A 23,814-nucleotide genomic window follows, 5' to 3' on the forward strand; every position below is an offset into this window, starting at 1 on the left:
AAAATGTGATAGTACCCCTCAATCACACTAATTCTCTATCAAGAGAACAAAATTTTAGTCTACTAGTGAAAAAAAATTGATAGTCAATCACATTAATTCACTAATAAGGGAAATGCATTTGAGTCTATTGGTGCCCCTCCATTACATTAATTCACTATGTAGAGGAGAAAAGTTTAGTCTACTAGTGAGAAATTGTCATAACACCCCCCCCCCCATCACACTTATTCACTAGTACGTGGAATAAACCTGGCTAGATGTAGTGATGAAGTAATGTGATACCATTGTGAAAACAATTATCACGTAAAAGTAGTTTTCGACTGAAAAACTTTTTGAACTAAAATGATGTGATAAATAGGCCTTACTCTGTCGACAGACTAAAGGCACCGAAAACATGCTGACTGTATGTGCTGTAGTATCGTTAAATTGTCAAAATGTGCGGCAGATGCAGAATTATTGAATGAATGAATGAATGACCTTTATTGTACATTTGTGCTCAAACAAGCTAAGTACAGGTCGTAGCGCTAGTGATAAGGTACAATTTTGACAAAAAAGGTATCTTATCATCTCTACATATGCTAATACATTCAAGTATGTACAAGTTCAACTTCTTCTCGCTTCTTAAAACAGTTATAAACATAAGGACAAATGGAATCAATAATATATGGCTTATCTAATTGCATGAGAAATATAAGTTTTTCCGTGGTATTCAAGTATCGGAAATTTGGGAACATAAGTTGTATATTTTCAAAAAGGACGTTTCTTACGTTGTTGTATAAAGTACATTCAACAATAAAGTGACACTCATCCTCTATCTTATTCAAATTACAGTATTGGCAGATTCTTTCTTCCAGAGGAATGTGGTTATGTCGGCCTTTTTCAATGTGGAGTCTATGTGAACTAATGCGGAGCTTTGTGATGGCTGTTCTGTGCCGAATGTTTGCAATCTTTAAGTAATTCTCGTCGTTGTAAGTAGTTTTAAGTAATCTGTATGTTCGTAATTTGTTGTTGCTGCGCATTGCTGTTACGAAAGATTGAAGGTACATATCTTTTAAACGTTGGTCGATGGATGGAATTATTTGTGATGGATTTAGGACAGATGATATGGGAGAGTGCCAGACATAGCCAAAACCACATTCCTCTAGCGTCTTGCGGACTCCAGAAGCCCAGCATTTAGCGCCTAATGTGTCCAGTTTACGTTGACACAAAAGAGCGTCTGCTGATAGACTATCAGCTGGCACGTTCTGGCGTACTCTAATATACTGTTTGATGGCGTTAAGGGATGCTTCTAGTTTAAGAGGGTGTCTTCCAAGTTCTGCCATTACGGCCAGGTTACATGCGGATCTGGGGACATTTAATGATTGTTTACAAAATTTTAAATGGATAGCTTCAATTGGTGATGATTTTGGAGTTTTGAATAAACCCCATATTTCCGAACCATACAACAAAATAGGTTTCACGCATGTGTCAAATAGCTTGCTTCTTACGGATATAGAAGCGTCGGCTTTGCCAAGGGATTGGTTGATTCCATAGAGGGCTCTCAGGCCTTTGCTGTGCAGATATTTGTTATTTGCCTTGAACGTGCCAGCTGAGTTTACAACAATGCCCAGGTAGCAATAATTTGTAACAATTTCTACTACATGTCTTTTATATAGAAAAAGGCAGTCTTTTGGTAGGCGGCCACCTTTCGTAAATACAATGACTTTAGTTTTCTTTAGATTAACATTCAACTTCCATGATTCACAATAATTTTCTAATCTACTTAGAGAAGTTTGCAGACCCTGTTGAGATTCAGACAAAAGTACCAGGTCATCTGCATATAACAAACATGACACTTTCTTATCGTGCAATATAGGAGGGTTACAGGAATGGTCATTAAACACATCTGGTAAATCACTTATGAATAAATTAAACAAAGTTGGACTAAGATTACAGCCTTGTCGAACCCCACAGTTAGTTACAAAAGTTTCGGTAAGACCGTGGCTAGTTTTAACACAATTTGTTGTTTTGGAATACATGTCTTTTATAGTGAGTAGAAATTTCCCTCCTAATCCAAGTTTGTTTAATTTCAGTAGAAGGCCTTCTCTCCAAACCGAGTCAAACGCCTTGCTAAAATCTACAAAACAGGCATAAATTCGTGCGTTTTTGCTCAGATATTTGCTAACTAAGGTGGATAATACGAAAAGGTTGTCAGTTGTTCTAAAGTTCTTTCTAAAACCGGCCTGTTGTGGTTTGAAAAGGCTGTAATGTTCTGCATAATTAACTAGACGGGTATTCAGAATAGATGAGAATAGTTTTCCCAGACAACTAATAATGGATATTCCTCGATAGTTGTCTGGGACAGAAGTGTCCCCGGATTTATGAATGGGTACAATATGACTTAGTGACCATTCTTTAGGGAAGTAAGTATTTTGTAGACAGGAATTGAAAAGATGTAGAAGTGGTTTCTTTAGGATATGTTTTCCACATTTAAACATTTCATTATTAATCATGTCGCCACTGCTAGATTTTTTGTTTTTTTTAGATTTGATATAGAGGTGTCCAATTCTTTCTCTGTTATAAGGGAGTCTAATATGGAGCTCTCCATTGGGATTGTATTTGAAGGGGATGAAGTGTCTACGGTTTCAGTGGTTGAAGCGTCTATGTTACAGAAACCATTTGTTAAATGTTTGTCCAGGTTACTAAAGTGCTGTATTCAGTCCTCTTCTGATATTATTGTCTTTTCAAGACCGGAGTCTGTTTCTACAGGTGACGCGGAAGACATTGGCAACATGTGGGGGAAGTGGGCTCTCATCTTCTGCGTGATGGCAACATTGTCTGATGCAGAACAAATTACACATGTTAATAACAGTACGTATATATAATATGAAACAAAAAAAATCGAACAAACTTGCGGTTCTATGACAAGATCATGACGGCAACAGGGCATAGATGTCTAAATACATAAGCTGTACATTGAAGTGTATCATTGTGTTTCCGATTTCGGACCTGATAAAAAAAATTAGTTATGGATCCTCCTTTTTAGATTAATGCTGTCACCTTCCAAATAGAGGTAGTAAGCATCATTCCAAATTAATGGCAATACCATCTGTATAACCCAGAAGTTTCGGCAAGTTCCATTACAATTCACAGAGCCATTCATAAATGAAACATGAATTGCTTTGCAATCATCAAACCGCACAGCAAACCAGGCAAAACACTAAATTCTGGTGTAAGATAATTAGAAAAATTCTACTGCACAGACAGCCTAGGTAGTTAACTAATGATGAGCCTAGTCGTTATAGTCGTTATAACTACCACAAGTTAAGTACCACTCATACATCCCGATAGCCTTATACAACGGTGTAAGCTCGTAATGTATCGAATATGAAGGCCCCCGAGACATAAACAAAACACTTCTGGACATTGTTAGGCATCAAGTCAATGGTCGGGACGAGAAATGTTTATGAGTCAGGGGCCTTGACCTTTGACATATTACCCACAATTCTTGTATCCGCGGATAAGTACTGGGAGGTGTAAACGAGCTTATTGAACACTTTATTTCAACATTTTGTTTCAGAGACATGCCCAGTGGATGTCATGTTCCTCCTGGACGGTTCCTGGAGCATGGGCCCGGAGATATACCAGAAGGAGAAAGAATACGTCGTGAACGTGGTCAAATGTCTGAGCATCAAGAATTTCACCGTATGGCAATATGGGCATATATAATCACATTTGCTCCTTTGGCTGTCCTATAGTTAATATAACGGAAACATTTTTCCATTGTTTGCTTTTATCTAGCTATAGTAAAGTTAGTGATGAAAAAAGGTAGATGAAATTAACCACGTAAATTCCATAACACATATCACTTTTACCAATTGCACTACTGATAAAGAGTATTGTTGACGGTAGTTGTATATGCTACACCAATGGACAGGTCCCATACTGAAGTGCTTGCACAGTGGAGTGGTTTAGGGTACTCTGCCCCGGTACTGACGGTGTGGCAAGAATCATTTCAACAACTGACGTATCAGGGCAGGAGTTAGACGACACGGAATGGAAAGAGAGTTGAGATCATCTGCAAATATTGAATGGTTAAATTCACGACAGTTTTTGTTTTGCTCATATATGCCATAGGTGGGTGTGATCAATTACACATCAATAGCGACTATGATATTACCGTTATGGAACCATGGGAACATCGTGGACTTTCAAGACCTCGTTCGCGACATTGACTTCACCGGAGGCTTGAAACGGACTGGCGGAGCCATCGAATACATGATAGCTGTGGTAGGCGTGGGGTACATGCATTCCCAAGTGGGCTAAACGCTATGTTGCGTTGTCTGAGCCGTTAATCTGTCGGTGGAAACCATATTCGAGAAGCTGTGGATGGATTTTGGTAACATTTCGTATGTGGGCATATTTGTTGGCCAAACAGATGAAGTTTGATCATGTGTCTCCTGCATTAAGTGGATTTCTAAGATACTACAACAGCGCTGCTGGTTGTGATATCTTTCAAGTAAGAAATAGCTAACCATCGATCTTACCCCAGACTACGTAGGTCTATCTACAGATTGTTGGATTTTCTGAAACCTAGGTGACGAGTGTCACTTTTTAGTGACTTTTCAGTTTTATCGCCGTGCGTGTGATGAAACGATGTCCCATGACTGTTGATGGGCATCACGTGCATTTGGCCGATGAACATACTGTAGTAGTTATGATTTTCCATACTGAATAAGATTGCGCATCTTATCCGGACTTCGTCGATCCCCTACTTGCAATCACATCGCCCTGTAATACAAACAAAGTCTTTTTAAGCAACTTTATCAGCTGTCACATTTTTTGCCCACAGACGAAGTTCCGAGCAGGAGCACGTAAGGTGGCTGTAGTTGTGACAGATGGAAGCTTACAGGATTCATTCTATTTTGCGGTGAGTTACCTTAAAGGCACTTTGATTTTCCTTTTCAGAATTGAAATATTCCCAAGCAGCCTTTGTAACTCTTGCCTTTCCTTTTGGGTCAGTCCACTCTCACTGAGTCGAGTTTGTGCCGAGCATCAATACTTCTGACTTAAGCCCCGGTTTTACCTCCCTGAACATAGTCCCACGTAATCGGCCAAAATCTAAGGTGACGGACCATATGACAATTTGTAATAGCCGCAGCAACAGCCAGACCAATAAATGAATAAATCTGGTCATATTTTGTAACTACATGTTATTTTTTCATCAAAGAACGCCTAAATGAACGTTTTTAGTCTATTCACATTGCCATTTGCGATTATTTGTTGAAAGTAAGTATTTTGAAAATTAAAGCCTATCAGATGGCTGAGCCCTCCTGGTCTCTTAGATATGCATGTCGCCATTTTATGACGTAATCATGACGTCAATGACGCTGCTATTGGCTACACAAGACGTAAAATTATCATTGTTATATGCACTTGTTGTTACATTTTTGTAGCATACCTTGAAGTTTTCAGGGAATACCCTTTCTTATGGTTCCATTCAATACAGTCAAACCGATGACATCATACGGACGTCAGATTACGTCAAAGTAGCAAATTGATAAATAATTGATCATTTAAGAGATACAGTGGTTATAAAGGGCGGGCCTCAAAAGCCCCCCTCCAGGTCCCAGCTTGACCAAAAAACGCCCGGTGTCACAGCGATCTGACCCCCCCCCCCTGATCTCGCCCCCCGGGAACTAGCGTTTTCGCCCCCTCTAGCGTTTTTATGTTATTACTATGTCATCACGTTGATATTAATACTATGATTGGAATTATGTATCAAAATCGTGTGCTTATATCATTTTGAAACTGCATTTTATGATTTATACCGATCAACTTCTAATATGTCATGTAAACCCGTTTTTAAGTGGGAGGGGGGTCACTTTTGATTTCGCCCCGGGAAGGCCGGGAGATCGCTGTGCCACATGAATAGTTTTTTTTTTAAGTTCGTCCAAACATTTTCACTATAGATCGATGAATTTCAGTCCAACATGGAGCAGTTGAAATGTAACAATATCAAATGTGCGGTTTTCGCCTAGGACTGGCATTACCGCGCGTTTAAAGACTATGCTTCGAAGGTCAACCGCGCCGGGATCGACCTGTACGCCGTTACTGCAGGACGGAAAGAGTTCATCAATGACGAGGTGCACCGCATCCTCACTGGTGATAATTCCAGAGTAGTGAGCATGACACAAAACCCCCCGTGTGACCTCTCCAGCAGGATTGAGCTATGTGGTACGAATCAAATACATCTCTTGTAATATCCGAGAAGTACAGTATGATGTTTGTTTGAACCTTTGTTCATTCTCGAACGTTGTGCAACGGTGAGAAAGGCCCAGTACTAGTCCTTTTGGTCTAGCTTCTAAGGTGTCTTGGGGGAGTACTATTTCAAGTATTGCCATCACAGTATAACCGTAGAGAATATCCTGATCCCTAGAAATATAATAATTGCAGGTCAGCGATAGCAAAACCTGTATTGTTTTTGTTGCCATGTATGGGCACCGCCATTTTGTTTTGCGGTGTATGACGGGAGGACTGACGCCATTTGTGATTTGACGATCAGTGTGTTGCATGAAGAGATGTGATGGGATAGCGCGGAAATGTGATCTTGTGGTATTGTCGGAAACAGCAGGACGGTAAGAGCCACAAGCATGAAGAGTTAGTGTGTTGTATGAAGGGATTGGATAGTTTGTAGATATGGTCTTGTGGTCTTGTCTAATATATATTTTAGATTATCTGGGGTTGGAGCATGTGACTTACCGGGTATAATTACTGCTTGGACAATCATCCTTAGAGCAAATATGTATCTCTTTTTCCAGATTAACAGTATTTGCATTTTCCCCAGAATGCCCTTGTGCTCAGATCTGTACCTACACGAACTTCAAAACTGGCCATTTCCAGTGTTCCTGTCGGAAAGGCTTCAATCTCAACTCGGATGATTTAACCTGTGACGGTAAGATTTTGATATTTTGATACTTTATCCAGTAAATTAGCCAACATACATACTAAATGCATATTAAGTAGCTGATCTTCCTGGACTTGATGTAAAAACAAGGGCATACAAACTACATAAGCATACATATAACTTGATCATACAACTAGTATTCACAAGAACAACAAACAAGCGTTCGCAGAACTCAACCGTGAAATGGGCAAGGGTGTGGTGGTTGGAGGGTGTTTTTTATAGACATCTCAGGGGCTAGCCTTACAGAAAATGATAAGTTCGATTGGCAAAAATTCTCGGAATTCTACAACTTTTTTCGCGCCTATGTAACGTTAGCTGTATCATCCCTTTGAAGTGGAATAGTTTGCGTTGACAGATTGTCATGGTATTTGGAATGCAGATAGCTTTTGTCATGGGCCGTGAGCGAGCGAGTGAGATAGCTTTGGAGATGCCTTACATAATCAATTTTTATCATGCAAATCATGGGCTAATTTGCATAAATAATGAGGACAGTTTATATTAATAATAATAACTAGGTGTATTTTGCCAGCCAGTAGGTACCCAAATTATACGCCTACTTCATTTCATAATAGCAGATACTCAAAGATAAGACACATTAGTCAATTCCAAGTCACCTTGAGGGTTTTAGGTGATATTTGTAATAGTCTGAATTATGTTGAATAAAATTCTGAATTATGTTGAATATCTAAGCCACAATAATGGATTTTTTTTAATTGACTAAGAAAATATTCATCAATTTGAATTCATTTAAAAAGTTTTAAAAGTTTTGAAACATTTTGAAAGTAACTGTACAGAATATTTTTAGAACAATTGTGAAACCTCTGTGTGATTCTTTCACATTTAAACTTTGCCAAATGGTAAAATTAGTTTATTGTCCCCATAAAAGTAAGCCCTGTTGTTGCCTCTGTATATTTTTAGATTTAACTGCTGGGCTGGTGGATCCTTTGTGGTGGGCCATTGTTGCATTGACACCCAACCATACTTTTTTTTTATTTATTCAACATCAAAATACAAAACAGGACAGTGAGGTAATACACTCTAGCAGTACGCTAATATTCACATCACCTATAAAAAAAGATAACTGACAAGAACAGATAAATGACAATATCAAAACAAACAGTTCACAGCTATTTACATATAAGTCAGGTTACAAGGTAGTTGCAAAACGTTTCGTATGTACAATATATAACTGGGTAACTGTAAGATACTGCAGTTTGTAGATTGTGACAGGAAAGGTGAACCCCTTAATAATACGGGCTGATTCGGATAAACTATTGAAGTCAAGAGTATTGCCTAGCAGGTTCTGTAGATTGCCGAAAAAATTAATTCTGTATTGTTGATATGTAGGGCAGTATAACAAAAAATGTACAACACTTTCACATTGACACCAACAGTTACAGGCTGGACTAGAAGCTTAATTGCGGATAAATAAACTATGGTTCAGACTGCAGGTGCCGATGCGAAGGCGTGTAAGGAGGGCGCAGGTGTATCGAGGACCGTAACTTAAATGTTTATTGATGGAGGGACGTACTAATTTAACTAAATGTTTTTTATACAGTGAAAAGTTAAGTGAACGAACAGCAATGTCAAGACCATTCCAATACTGTGTTGCATAAGGATACTTTGCAAGGATGTGTGAATTGCTATCTTCCCAGCCCACTGACCCATTTACAAAATGTTACAAAAAATGGTAGAAAATGGTAAATAATGGCATAATGATGTTATTATTATTTAGAAACCATTAGAAGTATCTAATTCCACACCATGAATATTTCCAAAGTTTTACAGGACCAGGGAAATACTTATAAAATTGAAATAATGTTAAAATATTCCTGAAATATCAAATGTCGATTCTAGACATATAATTACAAAACTTTAAAATCAATTCTAAACAATGACAACAAACATCCGCACGATGACTTGGAATGGACTCTAACTAACAAAGAGAGAAATATTAGCCTAACTGAGTTGTGTACTAGTATGTCCGATTCGTAAAAATTCCCGGAATTGACAGCACGTTTTCCGCGCGTACGCAATCGAATCATCCCTTTAGATGGTAATAACAAGGGAAGGGTTGACGGATCAATATTGTCAATATTGACGACTTGACACATTGCGTGGACGTTTCTACAAAGTGATATTATGAATTATAGTTTTTCTTTGTACAGTCCCCTTTACAGATCATTATTGCCGACTTGTTGCTTGCAACAATGATGATGTAGCATTCTTTGCTTCACAATGCAGTCCACTACATTGTGCATCCTATATGTCTAATGTGCAATCCCTATAAACAATCTCATCAATGACTACAAGTTACTGTGAAAAACAAACCCTGCTTTGTTCAACAATGTATTGTACTGGTAGTAACTGTTACATGTACAACCCTTTTAAAACGTATAATATAGGCCACCGTAAACAATATCATCATTGCCCTTATTCATCGCCCTTAATCTACAGATTATCAAATCTTATAGGAAACGTTTACACCCCATCATGTATAATGTACTGTCCCTATAGTACCATTGTCTTGTAATCGTCTGGTATATATAAGTCGTGCTGTCCTCTATTACGCAACTATGACCTTTGGGGTCACTTCCTGTGGGGACGGCGGGGCCCATGCACAACTCCAGCCCACGCAGAATGACGTAACTCCTAAATATAAACCACTATTGCGTAATTGCCACACTTAGCACATTACACACTATTTTTCAAGTACAAACATCCCCTGCAAAACCGTCAAAAGCCACTAGACAAAAAAACGCCTCGTACGTTTCTTCTCCTTCTCAAGAGCTACCCACATACCAAATATCAGATCAATCTGTGTTGGCGTGAAGGAGCTGTTCTGTTCACAGACACAGAGTTTTGAGGGTTTCTACACATACCTATTGTATTATGCAAATTACCAGCTAATTTGCAAAACAAGCATACAAGTATGTACATCATTACGTAAGCTATCTACATACCTACAGTCATTAACATCCATCAACCCCTTCTCGCATTATTCCTTCTCAACACCTAAAACAAGAATCAATTTCACCGCCCCTGCGAAACCCCTAGGTGGCCAAAACTTACACACCTTACTATGCTTTTACACAGCTACCTACCACTTAAAAATCATCACCCAAACAAGTCCCAAACAAAAAATAGCAAAACCGGAAGTTCCGCTGCAGTACCATAACACGCCGCCAGAGCGCCCTGCCGTAAAGGAATTCCTACCATTCCTTTGTCATGTCTAATCCTACCAACATACCAAATATCAAAACAATCCATCCATGCGTTCCCCAGTTATCAGGCTGTCAAACGACCCCCTGACATAAAAACAGCACTGACTACAAACCTTCGTTTCACGAAGGAAAAACAATGGAAAAGCAATGTGTTAAAGATTGGCAATACTCAACAGACTGACGTGCAACAATATAAGCAATATCAAGTGAAGAACTTGAGTTATCATTCAAGAGTCGCCACTTTTTCCAGTTCTCAATTCATACTTACGTTTGTGCAGACATTGATGAATGTGAAACCAACAATGGCGGCTGTGCTCAGGACTGTAGCAACTTCGATGGCGGTTTCGATTGTTCCTGTCGGAAAGGCTTCAAACTCAACTCGGATGGTTTAACCTGTCGTAAGATTTTGATATTTTCATACTTTATCAAGTAAATTAGCCAACATACATACTAAATACATATTTAGTAGCTGATCTTCCTGGACTTGACGTAAAAACAAGGGCATACAAACTACATAAAATTACATATAAGTTGATCATACAAGTAGTATTTAAAAAAAACAGTGGAAAAGCAATGTGTTAAAGATTGGCAATACTCAACAGACTGACGTGCAACAGTATAAGCAATATCAAGTGAAGAACTTGAGTTATCATTCAAGAGTCGCCACTTTTTCCAGTTCTCAATTCATACTTACGTTTGTGCAGACATTGATGAATGTGAAACCAACAATGGCGGCTGTGCTCAGGACTGTATCAACATCGACTATGGCGGTCGCTATTGTGTCTGTGACGACAGCTATGTACATGTACCAAGGACGTTAACGTCCTTGGAGTTACCAGATGGAGTCTGGCTCTGTGGTAGGTCGGGAAGTACACAAATTAGTGATGAAGTTAACGTCTTGCCTACATGATTAATGTATACGGTGGGAGAGTCGAACATGTACTCGTGACCACCTCTGCATAAGGACTAACTCGCAATCGTGACAACTTTGGTGGTCCCGTAGTTTATCTCAGCCTTTGTTACAAGCATTAGGGATCCTACCTATAGTGGTCACCAGTCTATTGTGATCATTTCCTTCAAGTAAATTGAGTAGTCACTACAGACTATTTGGCTGCAGTTGAAAGTAATGCACTCAAGTGAAAATGAGTCGTCCCTCGGATAGGACGTTAAATGGAGGTCCCGTGTTTGGGGAGAGCCACATCCCGGGCACGTAAAAGAACCCGCCACATGTGCGATGGTGCGATGTGGCGGATCAAACCATTCCGGTCAAAATGGGGTAGGGAATTTCCCGAGCAGCCTCGTAACCCCTGCTTCGCCTATTGAGTCAGTGAAGTCAAGCTTGCTTAATCTTGATGTTTCTGACTTAGGGAGAAGAGATGCTGCTACAGTTATCGCTATGGGCCGCCCTTCATCAATATGATGGTAACATCAGGCCCTACGAACATGATTTAGAAAAAAAAATCTAAATGATGCTGCAATGGAAAATACGTCAGATATACTGAATAGGTTACTTGCGTGTACATGCTCAAAACTACTGTCTGTAAGAGTTATTTCTGAAATATAGGAGTTCTTTCTCATCCTTTGCTTCTTTTCTTAATTTAGAAAGCACCCTTCCCGATCTCGGACATCTTATCAGCCGCAAGGTCAGGGATGTCTACACAATCTACCTGGAACACTTGGAAGAAGACTGGCGACGCTGTGAAGCCCACCTGGAACTCAACGGATGTCGACTCGATATAACTTATCAGGAATGCTGGCCTCCAACTCCAACTGTAGGGCAACTCCTTTTAGCTCTGCTTCCACACCTGAATATTTCTTATTTGCAAAACTATATGGGTTATTACGGTGCTGAACTGCTTGTAAACACTGTACGTGTGTATAGTAGCTATGTTGATCGCTGCAATAGGACGTTGCATATTTTAGGAAGAGCAGAGAGCATTTTCGTACCTATAATTCTCCCCGCTTTGCATACAGTTTCTGTTAATGTCACTTATACCGTGCCGTTGGTGCCGACGTTATTTCATGCCCGCTTATTCGTACCTTTTGGATCTTTCCGTAATGCTATCCTTTTCGAAAGTTCAATCTTAATCGGAAGTATTAGCTTCGCTGTTACATTTGAGAGATTTGAAATTGGTTATGTTGGCCTTGGCAAAGCAGAAAGTAAAGAGTTAACCATTGATAGACTCATCTATGGGCTTAACTCTTTTCTTCTTACTAATGGCCATCACGTTCCGACTTTATTCCACCTTGTAAAGCTTGAAGGCAATGACTCCGTCCCAGACATAAATATCCAGATCATGCCCCAACAAGGTGGATACAGCCTGGAACTGGACTTTAAAACAAACATTCTCGACTCACAGGTCTTCTTTTTCTTCAGCTCCGCTAAGTCAGATGATGGTTCAACCATTCAGTCGTTTTCTTTGGGCATGACTGTCAAGTCTGTCCGCTTTGGAGATCTAATTCACGATGTAGTCAATGACCATGTTATCGTTCCTTTCATAAGTGACTTGCTGATTTCTGAAGCTGCTTTGCTAGCAACGACAAGCCCACAAGAAGCCAATTATCCAATCCCGCTTTTGAATGTTGTAGCAGCAGAGATATCTAGTGGCTTGGGCGTTGCCTATAAAATGAAGCTGTCTGACGACGTCCCTCTCGGGACGTTTTTCCTTGGTGTTGATGGCAGTACTTTCAAATTCAAGGTCCTCTCTGAAGATCGTATTCCAGTGTCAGCCCTTGTGGGCAATGTCATTGCTTCTTCTTCGCCTATCGGTCTGCCTTCTCATCTCTCCGTTGCTGACATTCTTGCTGGCTCTTTGAAGAGTTTCGAATACAATGCTGACAACAATGACCTGACGGTGTCTGTCGTTATTGAAGACACTGTAACGACCGTGACCTTTGCCATGTGAGGTAATTATAGTATTGACCGGGTTAAACCATATGGGAGGCGGGGCCTACATAAATTAGTTGGATAAGTAAGCCCTGATTGGCTAGTGACGGTAGCCATTGTAACGTGATTTACTAATGAGTGTAGCCATTGTTCACCTCAGGTGATCTCAGAGATTGTAATGGACTAATTATTCAGTCGTGGCCTCAGACACAGGTATGTGTACCTGATGTACGTCATCATTATTGAAAAGAGATATCATGATTTCCTTTGTAGACTATAATATACAGGCTTGATAGAAAGAACAAGCTGAAAGAAGTGATAACTGAGCTAGATCAATAAAATGATGAACCCAGGATAAGCAGAGCAATAGGAATAGATTGAATAGCTCTAAGTTAATGTTTTAAAAAGATATACCTATGTAATCAAGAATACTCTTGCACTATTGCTTGTTGCTTCTCTAGAAATCATGTTGAATTCATTTCACCAGAAGACGATTTGCTTCGACCTAAAATGATCATGACTTGTACTTATATGAAATATCTGTAGATTTTTGCTGCAATTGCTAATGATATCTTTTGCAACCGATAAACTATATACACTAGACAAGGAATGAAATGTAATCGAATGATTGATGCAAACTAGCTATATTTGTATAGAGAGAATAACGTAAAGTCCGAGCATACATGTTTCAGCATTTTCAACTTCTTCTTCTTCCTGCTGTTTGGCTGTATTTACTCAAGACATCATGATATAGCGAAGAGTTGATCCTGATATTTTGTGCCTGAAAAACATCACATTATAAGCGCACATAAATTTTCGACTTGTATATCATCAAAAGTTTGAATATATACGTGGAATCTCTTCCTAAAACGATCTTGTTTTTATTTCTGTCTTAAGATATATAGTTAGGATATTCGGGGGGAGTTGAAGCGCATTTCTTACAAATCATTCTATAACTATTAAAAGAGAGTAGCGCAGTATGCCCAGATAGTATTACAACTTAACAAATCATATGTAACAATGTTGAAAGTAGGTTATAGAAACAAAAAAGATATTTTGCAGGAACTCGCCAAGCTCCAGCCGAAAACCACCGATTAGCAAGGGCATATTATCATGAACTTTGACCGGGGCAGGCTATAGTTAGCGACTGGGTTTGTGTGCTGTTGATATAAACAGTGTCATCGATCGACCATTTGTAACCGAGGCGTATCCAAAAACGAGACATTGTAGACTGCCCACTCCATGCAAACTCCGAGAAATCGAACCTGGAAACATTCAAAATCGCGACAGGAACATCTTCATGTCAAAATATATCAAGTCATTAAAATGGCTACGCCTGTGCGTTGGGGCTGCAAACTTGAGAGTGATGCCTTCTACACGCCGGACACTATATTCCTGTGGCTCTAGGCCGCGACAGAACCAAATATTTATATCATCATCTATAATCTGTTAGGTAGTGTCTCTATCCTTGAATCTTTTCAAAGCACTTCTACAAACCACACTGACTAATGTCATGTTGCCTTAATCCCCAAGCAGATCGTACTGTGCCATAAGATAGTATTAAAGCAGGCAAGGAGTATATCCGGTCAAAGTGAGTCAGATGGGCACCGGAGCATACACACTCCTAGGCAGTCTTCACTCCTTTGGCAGCTTTTAATATGCTACCGTAGGATCTGCTTGGATATTAGGTTGTCTTGGGTCGGATATATAACCACATCAAATAAAGGGAGGGAGGGTCAAACAGGTTGTTGATAAGTTTCCGTGGGTGATATTTCACAGGAAGCTCTAGGGTGAACGTGAAGTTCTTTGTCCCTTTTATTGTGGTGGGTATTGTGGGCCTGCTGTGCCGTTGTATTGCCGTTGAGACCTGTAGATTTTCTGCCCGGAGAAAGATTTAATTCGTCGTGTTCACTCTGGAATATTCTACACTACGCCACCTAGCAGTCAATGACAGTGCTACAGCAGTTAATCTACAAAGGAAGATACTTGTAAAGTAGGGCTGGGTATCGGTACAGCGTACCGGTACGAAACCTGTTTTTCTTATTGGACCGGTCCAGAAAAACCGGACCTGAAAAAATTAGGTGGACCGGATGTTGGACCGATTATAGAATTAACAGATTATTTTATCAGGCATTCACACGTTTTGGCGCTTGCAGGTGGAAGGAAATAACCAGAGTGAAGTAGAGTAGAGTTTATAGTCATTTCTACCAAGTTTTACAGCCAATTGTACAGGTGCAGTTAGCGTTGTAGGATTTTAAAACGCCAGCGTAAGTCTAATACTCCACCAAACATATTTCTTTGTAGTTAAAATGGACCATGGGTATGAGTCATACTGCATCAGGTCCAGGTTCAGGTCCGGACCTGGACCTGATCCTCTGGACCTGAACCGGACCTGGACCTGACGTTTCTGTACCGGTACCCAGCCCTATTGTAAAGGCATCTACAACCAACTTAGAATATCCCTTCTCTGCAATCTTCAAGACCTTGTAAGCTCAACCCTTGATTTGAAAACTTTGTCTGACCCAGCATTAACTCAACTTTTACTCAGGGGTTCACCCTCTTCATCAAAGGAAACAAATACCAATATTATGCATCTTACACAGTCATATATACTCCAGACCAAACGTTTTCAAATTGATTGAACATTTTCCATAAAATCTTGTGTATATATAACACATATGGATCCGTCACCCCACTGCTGTACTTTATTTTATTTGATCTCACACTGTTTTGTCCTTTGTTTGCTTTATTTTCAAATGTCCCAGTGGCAATGTTAATATTAGCCCTGCTAGAGTGCATTCACCACTGTGTCTTGTATGATATGTATACCAATAGAAAAATATAGGCATCTACGATCCTGAAAATGTTTGTATGTGGCTTAGCGGACTAATAGGTAACGTTTTATAACTGCTTCAGTTGTAAGTTTGACATTTTCGAGCCCCCCACCCCCCTGGATAAAGAATTAATAAATGTTATCGAGTGCCAAGTGAGGAACCGGAAACTTTTTCTAGACTTACGGCTGGCAGAAAATTTGCCTTCAAATTCAAATTATCCAACATGAAAATTGCTTCAACACAACTTATCACGCTACATAGTTTTATCTCCCAACGTCCTATCTAAAATAGGGACTGCAATGCACTATTTCTACTCATGGTTAAAATGCAAACATCATCTTACGTGCTAACGATGGTGACTTTGAAACCATGCCTTCCCTAGAATCTTCAAAAGTGTTTTCTTACCTTACCAGACATATTTTCAAGGTCATCTTCTAAACCTGTGGCGCTCAGAGGTGACGTCAGAGAGCAAAGGTCATGTTTAGACCAATGGCGTGTCATCCCAATCTCGTACCCAGGACAGTATGCGACGTCGTATGTTCTCTCATTTCGATGATGCTATGGGCACGAGATGACCAAAGCCAACCTGATTACATAGATAATACAGCAATATCATCCGCACACGGCAGGGACTAGGGACCCCCATTTCAGCACCTAGGACAGCACCAAGGATACACCGCCTCTCCATGTAACAGCGGGCACAACGCTGGGCGCTTGAGGCATAGAAACGTCGTGCCAAGTTCTTTCCTATGCTGTGTTGCTGGGGGAATAATGGTACGTGCAGATCTCGTAAGTACTGGTAGGTGGCGCTCATTATCTATGTCTATCTCAAATTATGTGATACTTTTTAGTAATAGTTTGGTTGTGGAACTGATATTGATCCGGGAAGGAAGAAATCTGAGAAATTCTAGTCATACAGTTTGTAGTTGTAACTGTAAGACAAAATTTACCCGCCGTGTCTGCTACCGGCAGGGAAAGAATACAGGAAATTGCTACAGAAACAAGCTGCTAGCCAGTTGAGAGCTTCTTTGCAGATCACAACACGGTCATAGACGAGACGTCAAAAATTCATCCATCATGTTACCAGGGATAAGGGCATGGTACAAGAAAGGGAGTTCAAAAACATCGTCAAAGATATAAGATACAAACAACATGTACATGTACATGTACGTAAGTATGTATGAGGCGGATATTATATCATAAGCGATGAAAAGACACCACGTGGCTGCCCAAAAGTATGGACCAATAAACACCAAGACTGACTAATAAATCACGTGTTACTAGCTACTCTCCAAGCAGAGGTCGGTGACCTATTCCTTATATGCCGTGTTTTTTTTTCCGACCAGCCTCTCCCTTTGGTGAAAACGCTAGTCGAAAAAAATACGGCGCTGTTTATTCTCCACCAACCTCTGCTTCGAGAGTATTACTAGCAGCTCTTGCAATGGCAAGGCCCCTCTAAACTATTATTAGAGTCCTTGACAGTAAGCGCTTGCGCTATACTATAGCGTCGAACAGTCAACTTGTTTTTCTCGGCTATTCAACACCTATGACAATCTGCAAACCGTGCATTACGCAATTCTTTACATCAAAGGGGTTATCCATAATAGAGAGCTATATATATAACCATAAAAGCAAATTCATATCAGATGGTAATGGTTTACAAAATAACTTATCTTGATACGGATTATCTTTTGTGTGTCATAGCACACCCACCCACAACAGAGCACTGCGTATTACAAACAATATAACAGCTACAAAATTGCTTTTAAGTGTATTTTATCAGATATGACATTTTCAACGATAGACTATGAAGAGAGGACCATTATGAGATGTTTTCAATTGCGTTACCACACATCAAAGGATATCCACACAATGGACCACAACGTAATACAAACAATAAATGCATTAAAGTCAATGCATAAAGTCACTTTTAGCTCTATCAGATGTAACATTTCCAACGATCCAAGTCAAAGAGAAATAGAGAGGCTGTTGTCTCGACTAACTTAGTAATATGTAGCTGCCCATAAAATTACATTACACTATGATTAAATATCTCTCTATGACAAAATTTCGTGATACTAGTAGTGACCACGTGATGATCATTCAGTCGCAAGTTTTATTCCGTGACTTTAAACAGATATCCTTATCTCCAATACGTATACGGATATCCGCATTGCATCATGGAAACTGGAAAAACACATAGCCTCGTTGGCAGGCTTAAGATTCATTTACTGGAATTTTTGTTCTTATGTTTGTTATTTTGTTTCTTTTGTCTGGATTCCGTGGCTATGATTATTCCCTGTTTCTTATAATACAGGAAGCTGACTGTAAGACATCGGTTACAATCAGAATGGACTTAAATCAGAAAACAGAACATAATAATCTAAACAAAAGCCCAGCTATATGTCTGCTACAGAGGCTAAAACACTGCTAGTACATCATCACAATTTGCGCAATATTTAGAGGCAACAGCCTGGGTAACAGAACTGACGTATATCGGAGGTACATATAACACTGGGTAACGCCACGTAGACATACATTGGAGTTTGAAACCGCGCAGGACTGAGCGGTTTTAAGCTTTCTTCTGACCATCGGAACTTCTATTCTCAAGCACAGAGGTAGGTGCATTATTCAAAGTATTCACACCAAATCATTATTGTCTTTAACATTCTTCAAAATGGGTGGTACATAGTTTCGTCTCACGTCTATTTAAGTATATACACAGCAGCTTATTTTTGTCTTGATATTCTTCAAATTATGTTACACACCAGCCTATATCACAGTTCAGTATTCTTCAAAGTATGTTGCAAACCAGCTACGTTTTGTGTTGTATATTGTACGCTAACTTAATTTTGTGTTTATTACTCTTCAAAGTATATTGCACGCTAGCTAAATAGTTTTGTGTTTTTTCGTCTCACACTAGCTTAGCGTTGTGTTTATTCTTCTTCAAAGTATATTGCGCGCTAGCTTAGTTTTGTGTTTAGTATTTTCAAAGTATGTTACACACTAGCTTAGTTTTGTGTTTAGTATTTTTCAAATTATGTTACACACTAGCTTAGTTTTGTGTTGAACATTTTATAAAATAAATTGCACGCTAGTGTAGTTTTGTATTGAGTATTTTTCAAATCGTATTCAACACGTGCACTAGCTTAGATTCGTGTTGAGTATTCTTCAAATTACATATATCTCGCACATATATCTTGTTTAGCTTGTGTTGAGTAATTTGTTTCAGAATTATGTCGAAAACCAGGTACGTTTTGTGTTGAGTATTTGTTTTAAATTATGTTGAACACAACTTAGCTGTGTGTTAAACATTCTTCAAATATGTTACAAAATAGCTTAGTTGTGTGTTGTGCATTCAAGTATGTTATAGACTTCAGGTGCAGTCATGTTTTATTTCAACACAAACTAGGCTTACTCATACTGAAATAGACCCATCAGCTTAAAGGTTAAAGTACAGCAAACTTCATGTGCAGTCATGTTTTATTTCAACACAAACTTGAGTAAGCCTATTCCACTTGCTAAGGTTTTGAAACGGAGATGGGTGCCGGTGTGACAGCGATCTCGCCCCCCCAGCGATCTCGCCCCCCCGGGGGGCGAGATCACTAGCGTTTTCGCCCCCCTTTAGCGTTTTCGCCCCCCCCCCCCCCCAAGAGCAGCTGGTTACTACATATTACAGGTGCGCTACCTGGTACTATACTGCACCTGGGGAGTAACGTATATGGTGTGTTACCTGGTACCTATATGGCACCTTATTACTGTACCGTAAGATGTACTTAGTATATAGTCGATACTATATCGTTCGGTGCAAACATGACATTGAAATGAAGAAGACAATTTTTGCTGCTGAGATGGCATAAAAACAGTGCTACTGCGAACGTATAAATCAACACCGTCTATGGTACACGTCAGGTATATGTTTTCAATTTGTCACAGTGTTTTCTTTCTTGTGCTGGAAACATTTCCAAAGCACTAAAAAAAAAACACGTGAATAATAGTTTCTCATTATAAACACTATCTACGCGCAAGTTGATATAGCTGTTGCTAAATGCTACACAAACACTGGTAAAGTACCAGTCTTAAGAAACACGGGTAAATGCATCAGTTCCTAAATACTAGAAAAACAGTCATGTTGGAGGTGAAGATATCCCTTGGCCAGGTGCATATACCAAAATGTGCGTTATTCTAATTAATAACTAATATTTGCATAATTAATAAAGACATTACATAGTTCTTTTGTGGTCACTTCGTGGTAGAGACTTCATATTGGAGATATATAGGTTGCTTGAGGACAGGTGAATACAATGAAATACATCTTATGTCAAGACTCAGGTATATGCAATAATGGGAATACAAGGGACCCAACCCTCCTTGTTTGAAACAAGTTCAACTATCTTATTACCATGTAATTACGTTAATATTGATACTATGAATGGAGTTATGTATCAAACTCGTGTACTTATATCATTCTGAAACTGTATTTTGTGATTTGTACCAATCAACTTCTAAAATGTCATGTAAACCCGTTTTTTTTTGGGGGGGGCGAAATCGCTAAAGGGGGGCGAGGTAGGGGGGCGAGATCACTAGCCGGGGAGGGCGAGATCGCTAGTGATTTCGCCCCGGGGGGGCGAGATCGCTAGTAATTTCGCCCCCGGGGGGGCGAGATCACGGGGGGGGGGGGGGCGAGATCGCTGTCACACCTGACCTACGCATCACAATGTGATGTATGGCAACTTTAGCTTTAGCTTTAGCTAAGGGTCCAGGCTGAATTGTCACTGTTGGTGTGCATGAAATAGACCCACCAGCTTTCCCTTAGGTTAAAATACAGCAAACATCAGGCGCACAGATCAGGTGTAGTCATGTTTTATTCAAGGCATGTTCAGGGTATGAACAGGGTATGTTCAAGAGGATACAGCACGGCAATTGTGTTTGCAAATATTTTAGGCGCACGTGAACAACTCATGCTGTACTGGACATTTAAAAAATCCTGCCGTGCTGTAACGTTAGGGTTTAGATTCCTTTGTTTAGCTTTTTTTATGATGCCTTAATTCCGTGGTTGTGATTGTTCCCTGTTTCTAACACAGGAGGGTGACTGTCAGAAATAGAGTACAATCAGAACAGAGACTTAAGATCGGAAAACAGAACATAACAAGCCAAAGACAAGCCCAACTGTATGTACGCCTGCGAATGAGGCTTAAAACACTGCGATCTACGCCACATAATAAGGTCCGATATTTAGACACAACAGTCGGCACGTCAGAACTGACGTATGATAGAGGTACATATACGATAAACTATCCGGTACGACACTGCCACGTTATAATACTTTCGAGTTGAAAGCCGCACTCGACTGAGCGGTTTCAAACTCTCTTCTGACCACCGCCGCGGTAGCACCGGAAGTTTGTTTCTTTCTCACAGAGGTAGGCACAAAGCGTCGGCCATTCTTCAAAATATATTGTAAAGCAGTTTATATTTTCCTTAAATATTCTTTAGAATGTGGGCTGTGCATATAATTTTGGTTTTATCTCAAATCTTTTCACGTCTATGCACACCAGCTTATTTTTTGTCTTGAATATTCTTAAAATCTGTTAGACACTAGCATTGTTTTGTGTTAATTTTTTTCAAATTCTAACAGTACACACCGGTTTAGGTTTGTGTTGAGCATTCTTCAAATTATGTTGTATACCAGTTTAGGTTTGTGTTGACCATTCCTTAAAAACTATGTTGTACGCCAGCTTATTTTGTCTTAAAAATCTGTTCCGTTTTGTTTTGGACATTCTACAAGGTGCCCCGAATGATATAAGAAAACTGTTTCCTCCAGAATCCATTTAGGAAATGGAGCGCTGTGTTTCTATTCCACATGCTAAGGTTTCAGTCTGTATTTTCACTGTTGGTATACATGAACTTTTCGTTCAAGTCTTTTACCTTCGCCAAAAAGGTTATGTTTTCGGTGTGTTTGTTTATTTGTCTGTCTATCTATCTATCTGTCTGTCTGTCTGTCTGTCTGTCTGTCTGTCTGTCTGTCTGTCTGCCTGTCAACAGCAAAACTCGCGAATGGACGGACCCATATGATATTTTGTAGGTGGGTTGGGGTCTGAAGCCGAGGAAGACAGTGACAACATGTGGGGGAAGTGGACCCTCATCCTCTGCGCGATGGCAACATTGGGTGCTGGGGCAAATGCCGGTAGGTAAACATTATACGAAACATTTGTACAAACTGGCGGCTCTGTGACAATGTGGCGTGCGTAGCAGGCCATAGATATCAAGATAAACAATTGTGCATTTAACTATGGCGTTATGTTCCTAATTACCGTCTGATAGAAAAGGGTAGGAAGGTAGGATTTTTCTGTTTAAATTCTAAAACTGTTACATGAAATAGTGCAATATATTAGTTTTTGTGCAAATAAGTTTAAAGAATTTTAAAACAGTCTGTATCTCAGCAGTCCGACGCACACGATTGTTCTTTTTAATAATCTTACCTTGCGCCCTCTGAACGTCGTAAGTCCAGAAAATGGGTTGACCTAGGTATTTTAATCTTTCATCTTGTATTTGTATGTCTAAAGCTCAATAAAGATGATTCTGATCTCTCTACTGTTAGATACAAAATTAGCAAATAGATGCCGTAAGTTATAACAAATAGTGAAAAACGGATACCAGTGTCGTTGAATGCCAAATTCAACTCAAAAGTCGAGGAAAAACGTGAAAGAACAAAAACGAAGACTCCATTGTTCGGTATACCATACTTTGTGAGTTTAGTCATTTGTTCAATCTTGTCGATCGCTTAGATTCCATGATGAAGACAATGCTTTGCCAATCATTCTTGCACGCTCGCATCAGTTTTGGGGTTTCCATAACATGTCACAAAGGAATAGCGGGTGTCAAGCCGTAATGGGTAACAAAACACAAAACATGGAGTTTACTTTACAATAACATCCTGCATTGTTTCCGCCTATGTGTTTCTCTGATATCACTTTTAGATCCAGCATCCGTGTTGGCCGATGAGCCTCGACACCGAGAAAAAAGGAATCTTGCCCAGTTCGGAATCATGGTGTTTGAAGTGACGGGACGAAACGCCTTAGACTACAATGACTACGGCTGCTACTGTGGGTGGGGCGGGTCCGGAACTCCTGTGGACGACATTGACAGGTTAGTGTCTTTACGTCTGTGCGTGTGTGTGTGTGTGTGTGTGTGTTCGTTTCCGTCATTTGTCGTCAGTGTAAGTTTAGAGCCCCTTGATAGATTGTAATGATATTTGGTATGTGATAGGGTTTGAGAAAATGGTCAATCTTGGCCCTCCTGGTGTGTGACCTTGGTACTACAGCAGAACTTTAGGTATGCAAAGCCTTTGTTTTTGGTGTGTGTTTGTTATGTCGGTGTTGATATTTCCGTAGTTATTTGAATACATGCATACAATTAGTAGAGTGGCAGGAAGTGAGTGGTCGCAAAGGTCAGACTTTCCGGAGTTCAGAGGTGGTAAAACAAGTCGTTAATCAGACATGATAGTCCAGGTCATGGGGTCAATGGATCATGGAAGAAGATTCCAATTCAAGGGGAGGTATTGCTTTTGGTCTGCCTTTGTTTTCTCAATTTTTGTCCATGTTCACCATAGTGTATTCATGTGAACCGTGGGTTTACAGGATGTGATTAATGGACACATGTTATGTTTATCAAAACCATATTTGCAGGACTGATTACTTAATAATACGATTTAACAACGCATGATACGAGATACTCTAAATATTTCACGGAGGTTTGAGTTCTTCAAACTCTTGTTTATTGTGTAGGTGCTGCCAGGTTCATGACGCATGTTATGACTCTGTGAGCTGGCCCAAACTCACCACATACACCTATACCGCCAGTAGGGGAACCGCGACGTGCAGTAAGTATTCCTCTTATACCCCCGTCACAATGTAGCGAAAATCGATC

General features: G+C 39.8%; 2 protein-coding genes across 2 annotated transcripts in view; both read left to right on the forward strand.

The window, feature by feature from the left end:
- Positions 1–909: 909 nt before the first annotated feature.
- LOC118405254 (collagen alpha-3(VI) chain-like) lies at positions 910–5,223 on the forward strand. Its single transcript, XM_035804652.1, has 4 exons — positions 910–2,847; positions 3,557–3,681; positions 4,114–4,266; positions 4,829–5,223. The coding sequence occupies exons 1-4, from the start codon at positions 2,454–2,456 to the stop codon at positions 5,042–5,044; spliced, it is 888 nt and encodes a 295-aa protein (XP_035660545.1). The 5' UTR covers positions 910–2,453; the 3' UTR covers positions 5,045–5,223.
- A 13,146-nt stretch (positions 5,224–18,369) lies between these two features.
- Positions 18,370–23,814, forward strand: part of LOC118406043 — an 18,616-nt gene continuing 13,171 nt past the window's right edge. Inside the window, exons 1-4 of the mRNA XM_035805898.1 lie at positions 18,370–18,506; positions 21,971–22,072; positions 22,866–23,034; positions 23,673–23,767. Coding sequence (XP_035661791.1) covers positions 22,009–22,072; positions 22,866–23,034; positions 23,673–23,767 — 328 coding nt within the window. The 5' untranslated portion in view covers positions 18,370–18,506; positions 21,971–22,008. The remainder of the gene's footprint in view (positions 18,507–21,970; positions 22,073–22,865; positions 23,035–23,672; positions 23,768–23,814) is intronic.

Source organism: Branchiostoma floridae, chromosome 18 (genome assembly GCF_000003815.2).
Source record: "Branchiostoma floridae strain S238N-H82 chromosome 18, Bfl_VNyyK, whole genome shotgun sequence".
Classification (NCBI taxonomy): Eukaryota; Metazoa; Chordata; class Leptocardii; order Amphioxiformes; family Branchiostomatidae; genus Branchiostoma; species Branchiostoma floridae.